Source organism: Sinocyclocheilus rhinocerous, unplaced genomic scaffold, assembly GCF_001515625.1.
Source record: "Sinocyclocheilus rhinocerous isolate Xijiao unplaced genomic scaffold, SAMN03320098_v1.1 scaffold953, whole genome shotgun sequence".
Taxonomy (NCBI): domain Eukaryota; kingdom Metazoa; phylum Chordata; class Actinopteri; order Cypriniformes; family Cyprinidae; genus Sinocyclocheilus; species Sinocyclocheilus rhinocerous.
The window spans coordinates 975,833-988,207 of record NW_015643169.1 but is presented as its reverse complement, the minus strand read 5'-3'; the positions used below and the strand labels follow the sequence as shown (position 1 = coordinate 988,207).

At 36.6% G+C, this 12,375-nt stretch overlaps 1 protein-coding gene across 1 annotated transcript; it reads left to right on the top strand.

Moving 5' to 3' along the window:
• The first annotated feature begins 265 nt into the window (after positions 1-265).
• LOC107757000 (prokineticin receptor 2-like) lies at positions 266-6,382 on the top strand. Its single transcript, XM_016574329.1, has 3 exons — positions 266-337; positions 1,621-2,154; positions 5,450-6,382. Exons 2-3 carry the CDS (start codon positions 1,694-1,696, stop codon positions 6,174-6,176), a joined length of 1,188 nt encoding a protein of 395 aa, XP_016429815.1. The 5' UTR covers positions 266-337; positions 1,621-1,693; the 3' UTR covers positions 6,177-6,382.
• The last annotated feature ends 5,993 nt before the right edge of the window (positions 6,383-12,375 follow it).

The following is a 12,375-nucleotide window of genomic DNA, read 5'->3' as shown; positions in this document are numbered from 1 at the left end:
TATAAAAATTATTTGCATTCCGATCTTGACATCAAAAGGCACAAAAATATATTTTTTCTTTTATTCCATGAATTTTACCCATTTACCTCCACTTGTTCCCAGTGTTTTTCTGCAACCACTATGCGCGCGCAGCTGCAAGTGACGTAACTGTACTCTAAATTGATCTATGGGCTCAAGTGGCTGTTTGTATAGCCGCTAGAGGGCAGGAGGCGCTGAGCGCTGCTTCAATCATCCATCAGCTGAGAGGACAGATCACATCCAGCAGAAACTAGAGAAGACACATCTGAAGATGCGCACATGTCCTCCCGCGGAGAACAAGACCACTAATGCTGTGAAGGTAGGATATACATGACTTTTTATTTCTGAAGGGAAAGTGCGATTGTTCAGTGCTTTTTTTCCAGCAGATTTGCGCTTTTTTTTCCTATAGAAAGTTTGTAAGCATTTAAATTTGTTGGGTTCTTTTAAATGCTAATGAATACCAGTAAACAGCTCACAATAAAATCAGTTTTAGAAGTGCAGAATACATGTTATTCACCAAAGACTTAAGTGCGTGCATTACTTGTTCACTGTGCATGCTTTATTGTAAATAATTTATTATAAATATATGTTACTCTGTGTTTGCTGATGCTAATGCAGTTATTTGTGCTTGTTTTGTCCCTGACAATTTCAATCTAATCTAATCTAATTTCATTTAATCGAATCGAATCAAAGTGCTATCTGTAGTTTTTTCTTCATCCTTAAATATATATATATATATATTTTTTTTTTTTTTTTCACTATACAGTTTACATTTATGTAGCTCGATGCAAGTCCATTTGCCCTTTAGGCCAGGTTGGTAAAAAAGCTACGTATCATTTAATAGTACACAGGGACTATTTGTAACACTCTTAAAAAAAGGTTCTTTATTGGCATTCATGGTTCCATGAAGAGCATTTACTATCCCTGGAACCTTTCCAGTGCAAAAAAAAAAAGTTTGTATAATGGAACAAGTTTCTTCAGATTATTAAAATATTCCTCACACTAAGAAAATATTATTCTTTTAGGAACTGCTCATTGAAATATTCTTTGGGACTAAAATATTTATTTTCCATTGCATTGCTGCAAAAACATCCTTTTGTAAACTATTTATAAAAGTACACAAGTACAGAAAAGGGGTAGTGATTTCCGTTCTGTTTGAAAGAAAAACAAGTTAAGTTTTAAGTAAACATGCATGAAAATTGAGCATTATCATAAATCCATCCCTAATGTGGCCATCTGTGAGCTTTTTGCCCTCCAATCTCTCAGTAAGCATCCGAGTTTCACAGAGAGTGAATGAGTTATGAATATGTCTTCTTCCATTAAAAGCACAGTTTTCAAATAATGTCATCAATGAACCATTTTGGGTTTCCCCAAAAAATAACTCTCAGTGAAAGAACCATTTTTTCTTCGGGTAAAGAACATTTTAATAATCAAAAGAACCTTTTTCCACGATAAAGAATATTTTTTGGAATGAAAAGTTTCTTAATGGAACCATCGATACCAATAAAGAACCTTTATTTTTAAGAGTGTAGGATAACACTAGTCCAACAATGAATGTTCTTTAAAAGTATGTTGTGGAAACTTATTTTCTTAATTTTGCAGCCAGCAACAAATGATGTGTTCAAACAAGAATATGAAAGATCCTGGTGCTCTGACAGACCAGTAAAAAGAGACGATGGGAGAAGCAAACAGCACCTCCACCGGAACATGGACTCTCATCCACCCATCGGGGAGCCCCCATGACCTCATGCCCAATTACGACATCCCCCTGGATTACCAGGTTCCGGTGGACGAGATCCCAGACACGACTCAGGGACGAGCGTTCTTCGTGGCTACAATCGTTATCGCGGTGGTCCTGGTCTGCATCATGCTGGTCTGCGGCATTGGGAATTGCCTCTTTATAGCCTCATTGGCACGCTACAAAAAACTAAGGAATCTCACCAATTTACTCATCGCCAACTTGGCAATATCAGACTTCCTGGTGGCGACTGTATGCTGTCCCTTTCTGGTGGATTATTACGTGGTCAAGCGGCTGTCATGGGATCATGGGATTGTGCTTTGCGTCTCCATTAACTACCTTAGGACTGTGTCTCTCTACGTGTCCACCAATGCCCTGCTAGCCATCGCGGTGGACAGGTGAGCATTTGTCTCTCTGAGCTCATGCAGCATGATGCTAAATGTTGTATACACTGTGGGTCAATGTATTTATTAAATAATCATGGTAAATTGGTTTTGGTCACAAGGAAACAAGCTTGTAGGACAAAATCTCCCATCATTTGCTGTAGCTGCATAACAAGGCCAAAATACACAGAAAAAACATCATTACACATTTAAAGCAACAAAATGAAGAACTAATGATGTGCATTAAGTTTTAAAAGGTTCCTGTCATTATGAGAAAGTGCCACTTACTACGAATAGGGTATTTTTTTTCCTTTTTTAAAAAAAAATTCAATTCAGTTCAGAAAGTATGCATTAAATTGATCAAAAATGAATTTACTATTAATCAAAGAATTATTTAAAAAATTCTCAGTTTCCACAAAAATATTAATATTAACTGTTTTCATCATTGATCAGTTTCTGAAGAATCATGTGACACTGAAGACTGGCGTAATGATGTTGAAAATTCAGATTTAACATCACAGGAATAAATTGCATTTTAAAATATATTCAAAAAGAAAGTGATTCAATTGTAATAATTTTTTTTTTTTTACTGTATTTAAAAGCAAATAAATGCAGCCTTGGTGAACAGAAGGGAATTATTTCAAAAACATAAAAAAATCTTACCAACTCCAAACTTCTGAATGGTAGTGTACATAATATTAATATTAAAGCTGCAGTCCGTAACTTTAGGCACTCTAGCGGTTAATAAACAGAACTGCGTGCGTCTTGCGGAAGAACATTGTAGCCGGAACTACTTCTCTCGGTTTATGTCTATGGCGAATCACGCAGGTACTGGTTTACTCCGCAGCGGTACCTACCCGAACCAGTCTAAAATAGTCCGAATATAAACACTTACTATAGGTGTACCGTAGTGATTCAGGACAAGCCAAAAACACGGGTTGGAAAATGCATTCATGGTGTACTCGATTATTATATTCATTTTGTAAATTTTGAACACAAAAAAGTTACGGACTGCAGCTTTAAATGTTACTTTTTTTTGTTGTTGTCTACTTTCTGCTGTCATACAGCTATCACAAGCTCTTATGCAGTTTTTAACATACATTTCCCATAGATTATTTAAAAAGTTTTCTTAACTTTGGTAACAGGGTTGTCTAATTTCGTTAATTTAATGTTGGATAATTTAGCTCTTTAAGTTTGTACCGTATTCATGAAAAGTGTCACGTGAAAAGAGAAACTGCTCAGCTTGTGCATTTTTTAAAAACCAAAATGACTTAAACATGCACAAAATCATATTTACGACTTCCAATCTTCTCAGAAGGACATGAAGGCAGGATTAGAGACTTCAGTTCAGATTTTAGTAGACTCAAATTTGGATTAGGTGCAGACTTCATTCATACATTCAGAGCATGCTTTCTGAGGTGCCGCTACACCTGCATGTGAGGAATTGCACGGAGCTTGCATCACGTTTGGCCAATCCCTGAGGCTAAGCTAGCTAATTAGCATGTCAATATTTGAATGGCCAGGCAGAACATCCTGCATTTAGCCTTCAGCAACAGCCTTAGACGTCAGCTGACGGGTCTGCTAGTCAGAAATTTAGCATCTGACACAACGTACAGTACATTCAACAGTCTCATCGCCTCTAAAGATCTTAATGTGAACCCATTAGTCAGTCCTTGCTGCAGTTTGGTTCTTAATCTATTCGCAAACACATTTCAGCAAATAATTTGACAAGCATTTATTTAAAAAATAAAATAAAACATATCGAGCTGCCTACCTGCTGTCTACTAAGGCAGCATCTTCTAAGACAGCATCCTACCTGAAATTAAGCCTTGTAAATTTAACTTATTGCTATAGATTTTGATATTAGCATGTCACTAAGACTTCCACACTGCTCTTATCTTACAATGCCATTCGTCAAATTGTCCAACCTGTTACTCCCGGCATGCTGTTTCCCATGAACTTTGACTTATTTGTGAACTTGTGAAGTAGCACAGATGATACATATCAATAGTAAATTTAATAAAGTAAAAAAAAAGTCTTTGGTCTTCCCATGCATTACAGTAACCACATGTATTTGGGGCGAAAGTAGATTCTGTTCACTCCTGCCGATCTAGCAGAGACTCCGTTATCCCTGTTGAGCCAGTGAAGATTGCAAAGGTTCCCTTTGGGAAGAACAGAACTCTTTGGAACTTTGGAATATCGGAATTTCAAGCACATACAGATGAGTTAACAAATTAAATTCATATTTACCAGTAAGAAATTTAGAATTATTACAGACAGTGGGACAGATTTTAGTGCATGAGAGAAAACCAGAAGAGCCCTGGGCAAAGATGTGCTGTTAATCAAAATGGACAGTGTTTAAATGGGTAGAAATAGTGCTGTATCTTTCATTTAGAGAACAAGTGATGGAGGAGCCTGTTATTCGTCATGAATGTCAAAAGGTTATGAAATATCTCATTAAGAACGGGGAGCAGTGATCAGATCAGACAGAGAGATCAGAGAGTCAGTATGTGTTAATAGACTGCTGTGCGCCAGACCCATAATCCTGAATCATTTTCTACTTCTGGACTGTTCCGAGGATTTGAGCTTTGAGATGTTTCATAAATACCAATACAAATCTACCATAAACCCCCACACACCAAACACCTGATCCATTCCAATTGCTCACAGTTTCCTAAAGCAGATTCAAATCCAGACCCAGTCCAAATTCTACAATTCAGAATTTAAGAACTGGCCACAGGAAGTTTGAACTGGAATTAAAGGAAGTGGAATTTACTGCATTGCAATTCAGAGAAGTTCAACAGGTATTCCATTCTGGAAAAATATAATATTAATATATCTGGATATATAGATGTATTAAATATAAAAATATATAATGTATATAATGAGTACAATAGGAGTCATTTTAGACAGATTTGTTTGTTCATCTATAAATATCAAATCTTTTAATATAAAAACTTTTTAAACTTTCAGAAAAAGCTTTTATCAAAATTTTGTTTTGATGAACACTCCTTTTCTAGCTAAAAATTGCACTTATTGAAGTCATTAAAAAATATTTGAATTCCAGTTCCTTTTCATTTAAATCTTGGTACAGTATGTTGCTTTTCATGAAGATTTACGTTGTTGTTGTCGTTTTAAATCTAGTCACTACATGTGGCGACATGTGTTTCCTTTTAAATTAGTTTTGTACTAAGGGGTCAATTGAATTTATTTTGTGACAACTATCATGAGTAAGTTGTTTTTTTTTTTTTACAATAATTATGTGCAACTGCATTCAGGCAGTTTTCTCAGCATTTTCTGTATTCAACAGGTACATGGCTATCGTTCATCCCCTGAAGCCCCGTATGAAGTATCAGACAGCGTACTGGATTATTTTTGGAGTTTGGATAATCCCAGTCCTTATCGCGGTGCCGTCGGCATACTTCGCTACAGAGCACGAATACCCACACAGCACGCTCGGCCACGACAAAAAGATCTTCTGCGCCCAGATCTGGTCTGCAGACCAGCAGCTCATGTATCGCTCCTACTTCCTCTTCATCTTCATCGTGGAGTTCCTGGGGCCCGTGGTCACCATGTCAGTCTGTTACGCGCGGATTTCCAGGGAGCTGTGGTTCAAGAGTGTCCCGGGATTTCCGACGAAGCAGCTGCGTAAACGGCTACGGCGGCGGCGCAGGACGGTGATGGCACTGATCGCGGTTCTGGTGGCGTATGTTATGTGCTGGGCGCCGTATTATAGTTTCACGTTGCTGCGCGACTTCTACCCGGCGCTGATCACGCGTGGCCGTAACTCGCTGGTCGTTTTCTACATCATCGAGTGCATCGCTATGAGCAACGGGGTCATTAACACTCTGTGTTTTGTGAGCGTTAGAAACAATGTCACAAAGTTCCTCAGAGCCGTCAAACTCGCTAACTGGCGCTCGCTAACGAGGGCGATTGTTGGCAAGATGGTCGAAGACGACATTAGGACTTCATCCTTGCGAGTGACAGAGGATGTGGAATGTACACGAATAAAGAGAAATGATGGAGAAATAAACTAGGTGATAAAAAGGCCTCAACAATGACATCATGTGGGTCAAGAAATGTCCATAAACAAATTTTGGAAGGAGCCACAGAGTCATGAACACATACGGGAACAAATAAATTAAGAATTAGCCTACTTGTTTTGGAAGCCAGAACAACAGAATTACCACCGCAAGAGGTTCAGATCACATGATAGACCAATGATATGGTTCAGCCAAGAGTTGTGATATGAAAAATTTAACTGATGAGACTGGCTTGTGTAAATGCTCCCAGATTAATATATTTATGTTTAATCCGCTACAGAAATAATTGCCCAGTTGATTAGGAAAAACATTGCTTCAAAGACCCCCTGATGTCAACATGCATTTTCAGTGATCAATGTAGATTTCCTGAAGGTGATAGACCAGAAGTAATGTTGCTGATCAAAACCCGAGTTAACAGATTTTAACAAAAGTGCCAGATGAAATGTTCAGTTTGTAAGTCCTATTCAGACTATTGTTCAATAAAAGTGGCTGTGCCTACATTTTTGCAAAAATTTTGCAGTTTCCAGCTGAAATGGACCAGTGTCAGTGAAACGCCAACTTTTATTGCTTTTCACACAAATCACAGGAGCAGATTATCAGTTGAAAAATACTTTTTCCTTGCACAATATACGTTATGACCCCAAAACACTTTTAACGTATGCATGACTTGTAAACTAATACATTTTGATGTCTGCATCACATAACCAGCTCCTTATATATGGCTTTTCTGATGTAGTAAACTTGCTCGGTAGCGCACATGGTACAGCATTGCATTTACCATGTGTCGCGCTCGGGTAAAAGACTTGTGAAACAATTCACAATAAAAGAACTCAAACACTAATAGAAGCAATCCGAAATGTCATGGTTTTTTGAGCAAATGCATTTTTCTCTCTCGTGTGCTTTTGTTAACACTATCATTTAAGTTTAGAATATAGGGTTTAGTGTAGGTGTACATTATTTATTAACCTTTTAGTGCCACTAAGTTCATTTCATTTCTGAACTGCGGCAATTTGAGGAACGATATACAGTATAATAAAACATTGACAGATTCTCATGCATTTGTTGCAGATCAAATTTCACCCACTTTTAGCGCCTCTCACTGGATATTTCACTTTGAATGTTTCACAAAACGTGCAAGAACCAACGTAATCGTTTTGCAGAAATCAATGCCACAGGTGTTTTACCAATGAGCCTGGGTTATAATCTTACTGTGCATTCATATCGTGTCACTTGGCTGTTCCCTGAATAAGTTTATTTGTTATACAAATAAACAGTTTGCAGTTGTCACTTGACCACAAAAAACATGTTTTTTATTAACCTTCCTTGTCTGTTAGGTCTTTTCAAAACACAAGGTTGAAAATTCATTCAAGCTGAAAAGGAAAAAATAAAAAATTGCATTAGTTCCATTTAGAAGTGTTTTATACAAGTGTCCCAAGGTATAAAAACATGATTAATGCAATTAACGTTAACATTTTGTTTTCTGATTATTGTACATACAATTATCTATTTAGGTTTGTTTTATCACATTTTTCTAATATATTAAATTTCATTGTATTTTTTTAAATTGACCTGAAACAGAAACGCTGTATCTATAATGGATAACAGTCACATCTGGAGTCAATCTGGAAAAACAGTCTGGATGCAACAGCTACCAAGTTAAAGCTACAATAATATCCGCCTACTGGGTTTTCACTAGACCAGAGGAACATTTAAAAACAAACAAACTTGGAAGCGTAAATCAGAGGTTAATTTAAAAACTGCAATTGTTATTACTCTGGGATCTTAAAAATATACAAATTGTAAAGTTAGTTTTCCTAGTGTTCAATCCATAAGCACACATGGGTAAAAGATGCAGTTTTGTGCCAAATCGATAAAAAGATTGTTTCCGTACAATGCCATCAATGGTTTGATCATATTTAAGACTTTCCGAGTCATTTAACGCACTGAGCAAATAGAGAACCGTGAGCAGAGCAGAGCTTGGGAGATATAAAAGTGAACGAAATCGCAGTATAACAAGTCTCGAGCAGCAAAAAAAGCCATCATTAGCAGAACCACTGGTCCCCTTGAGCATCATGAGCTAGGAATTATCATTGTGTGCCTGAATCTGAAAAACACCACATTCTGTTCTCGGTTAACTGCCTACGTAGGCTGCATTTTAAGATGCTATGTTGCCTCCAGACTCTTCGAAAAAATTAAATTTAAGATGGTGGATGAGGAGGGAAAAAAGGTGATTAGAAAAATATCAATCACTGACTAATTATTGAAATCAAATTAAATATATAACCAGGGATGCGCATAAGTTTTTCAGTCTGGTTCTCACGAGAGCACCTGGAGATTTGGAGCTCAAACAGCACATAGTGTGACCCATTAAATATAACTATAAAAAAAATTAAATAATTAATAACAGAACTTTACTGTAAAAAAATATGTTAGGACATTTTTTTGCACAAGCTTACAGACTGAACTTAAAATTTACAGTTAAAAAATATACAGTGGGTATAGAAAAGAAGACACAGTTTATGTTTTATCCAGCTGCATTTACTCCAAGTGAAAGATATAACACCAACATGTCAGAAAAATAAAAAACAGAATCACTGAGTTGGTAAAAGGATCACCCCCTCCTAAAAATGACTTGTAAACTCAATCAGGTGTAGGATCATCTTCTCACACAAAGCCATTTGACTTTCACCTGTGATCAGCTGTGCTCATTTTGATCAGCTCAGCATGAAAAGAGCTTTCCCGGAGCATTTCAGTCTTTGGTAGGTCTATGGGTGTCAAGGCACTGTCAAAAGATCTCCGGGAGAAAGTTGTGGACAGGCACAAGTCAGGAAAAGAAAAAGCCACATGACGAATTCTGGGAATGCATGCTTTAGCCACTATATGTAACTCTGAAATACTTTTATGCATCTTTTAGGGGGAAATAATGTACAAAGGTGTATCTTCTGAAAGGGTACCATCCCAGTGATGGCTTTTGATAGCTTTTTTTTTTTTTTTACCGTTAAAATTCATATTATTTTTACAATCCAGTTCAGTTTCATTTAGGATTCTGTCTATGTCGGCATCTCACTGTTTCAAGGATGTTGTGCCTCAAATAGGAAGAGAACAAATTTAAATAGTAAATAAAATTTTCAAAAGCATTCACACGTAATGGCCACATCCAATTTAACGCCACAACTTCTGCAAGAATTGAATTACTAATGCGTTAGATACCGATTTGTTCTAGTTGTTTGTCACTGAGTGAACAGGGTCAGTGTTGCAGAACTGTGAAGTGTGAAATCTAACAGCATGTGTGGAGGTCATCATGCAACAAAAACAGCGCATTAACAGGCATACAACATTGACTTTGAAAGGTCTGAAGCACTGACGGTAGTGCTTTATCACTTTACTGAGCTAATGAGAAAAACAGACAAACCCTAATGGTTTTAGCAGTTCCTGCTCTTAAAGTTGGAATAGAGGCATGCTAAATGTTAGAAACAGAAATTCAATGTCGCTATTTACCTCCATTCTCTTGGAGACTGATGCTGATTTATAAACAGGCAGCATTTCAGTGCAGCTGAGACCCTTCATAAGCAGTAAAAGCTGCCAATTTATGTATCTACAAATATACTGAATATACCACCATTCAAAAGTGTGGGGTCTATAAGATCAATATTGATAAATTTCCACAAAAATATGAAGCAGCTCAACTGTTTTCAACATTGAACCCTATCAAACACCTCTGCAGAGACCTGAAAACGGCTGTCCACCGACGGCCCCCATCCAACCTGATTGAGCTTGATAGGATTTACAGAGAAGAATGGCAGAATATCCCCCGATCCAGGAGTGCAAAGCTTGTTGCGTCATACCCAAAAAGAATCAAGGCTGTAGTTGCTGCCACCAAAGGTGCTTCAACTAAGTGATGAGTAAAGAGTCAGCCAGGTGTTTTTTTATGTAAGCTGTTTAAAACCACAATTAAATGTCCCTGCTGTCTAAATCAGCAGATTTCAGCTGGCTTTTCTTCAGGTCACTCATTCTACATTTGACCCAATATGCAACTCAACACAGGACCCAAATTAATCATTGTACAAAAGCTGACAAAAAAAATTAAATAGCATAAAAAGATAAATAATAAAATCCTTAAAATAAACACTAAAATATATAAAAATGAACACAAGGCCCAACAAATAAGAAAAAATTATCTGATGATGATATATGAAAACCAATTTTCCTTACTTAAAAAAATGTTTAATTAATATTTAATTGTTTTCCCTTAATGTTTATCTTTGGTCTTGAGAGTAGATGCATGGCTGATCTGTCTCTCTTTTCTGTGTGTCTGGAGGGATTGAGATTAAGCCAAAAAACAATACAAACCCCCCCCCAGATATCACATTCATCTCATTGAAATTTCGGAGAACTGACATCTACCAAAAAATAGGCTTTGTAATTGTGACTGCACTGACAGATGGGAGGTCAGGAATGAGCCTGTGTTGGTGGTAGCATGTTGTTATTTCACGTCTCTTAGAGATCAGCTTTAAATCCTGTATAGTGACTGGGTGAAACACGGGATGGGTTGAACTTGATCTGTGAGCTGTGATTCTCTGACTCAGTACAGCCAGGCCATCAACAGCATGAATTCAAACTGCTTGAGGAATGCGAGACGGATTAGGAAACCAAAACAATGGAAAAAAAACTTTTTTCTTCTTGAAAAACATTTTAAAAAAACAACAACATTAAGAAACACTACAAAAAGAAAGAAATAAAAAGAAAGAAATAGTATCTGTATTTTGGAATTAACTACAAATAATTTTTATAAAATTAATATGCATATTTAATTTGCGATCACAACTAAACTATGCATGACTGTATTTTTTATTACTTGCATTTAATAATATATATATATAAATTTTTTTTCTAAATCATTTATATCATTACCTAACAGTGAACAATTTTTACAGCACGTGCACACACACACATTCATTTATATCCATTCATAACATTAATATTAACATTAAACTTGAAATGTTAAAAATGTATTAGAATAAATTAAAATGCATAAGTTTATTAAAAATAATAAATTATGATAAAGTATTGTACAATGGTAAAATCTAATGCATTAACTGTGACTAATTAAACCTTACTGTAAAAGAGTTACCAATGTTTTTTAATGTCCCATAAAATGTTAAAACAGTGCAAATTTTTCATAAGAATATTTATATAAACTGGTGCATAATTTAAGAATTACAATTTACACTGAAAATTGTTCTGCTTGTGTTGCATAAATGAAGCCACACAGTTTTGTTTCGAATCATAGTGAGTGCCCTTGCTGTCTTCTGAGGGAGCATCCTAAATAAAGTGGAATCTTCTAAATGAATGATTTTGAATGCTCACACACATGAATCCTACAAAATAGTGTGCAAAACGCAGGAGACTTAAATCCCAAAAGATTTCAATAGTTTTAAAGGGCACGTGCAGTGCTGCCAAAGTAAGTGATTCTAGATGGTTGCATAATTACTCTACCTACCCTACCTTCTGGAACAAACTTACATTTGCAGCAGTGTTTAATTAAGCGAATGCTTCCAGAAGGACTAAACGTCTGGTTTGTTTCATGAGCAAGCGCAACTAAAAGCAAATGTCACAACATATCCTCCCTCACACAGTGTTCAATAACCTGAGATAGTAGAAAGAAACAGCATTCTCTCATCCGCCGAATAAAAGGAACTGGAAACATTGCCATGGAGACAGAAGGGAGGGCAGCTGGCACTGATTATCAGGACCATTGCCCTGAGAAAGAATCTCAATTCAACCCAGACCGAACTCCTTTAGATCCTTCTTTTGATGGATTAATTGAAACCTCCACGAGCGCAGCAGCTGATGAAGCAATACAGAGCAGCAATACTCACACAAGGTCATTTGAGGTCAACTACATGATCAAGACTATTTTCTAATTGTTGCTTTTTAGCTTTAATGTTTTGAAAAGCTTTTGAAATTGCATCCTGTTGCATTCTGTTCTCACCGTTTTTGAACCCAAGACATTTTATGCGAAACAACTCAGAATGTCTTAAAGGGATTGTTCACCCAAAAGTGAAAATTTGCTGTTAATTTACTCACTCTCGGGCCATCCAAGCTGTAGTAGGTGATTTTCTTTCTTCAGTAGAACAGTAAAGAAGATTTTTAGCTGAAACCGTGGTCCTTGGTGATTCATAAAATGCAAGTC

What these genes read in the sequence shown, in the direction of transcription:
- LOC107757000 (XM_016574329.1), top strand. Translation starts at nt 1,694, where the DNA reads ATGGGAGAAGCAAACAGCACCTCCACCGGAACATGGACTCTCATCCAC. An exon ending in CTAGCCATCGCGGTGGACAG is followed by an intron (nt 2,155 to 5,449) that starts GTGAGCATTTGT and finishes TGTATTCAACAG; the next exon opens with GTACATGGCTATCGTTCATC.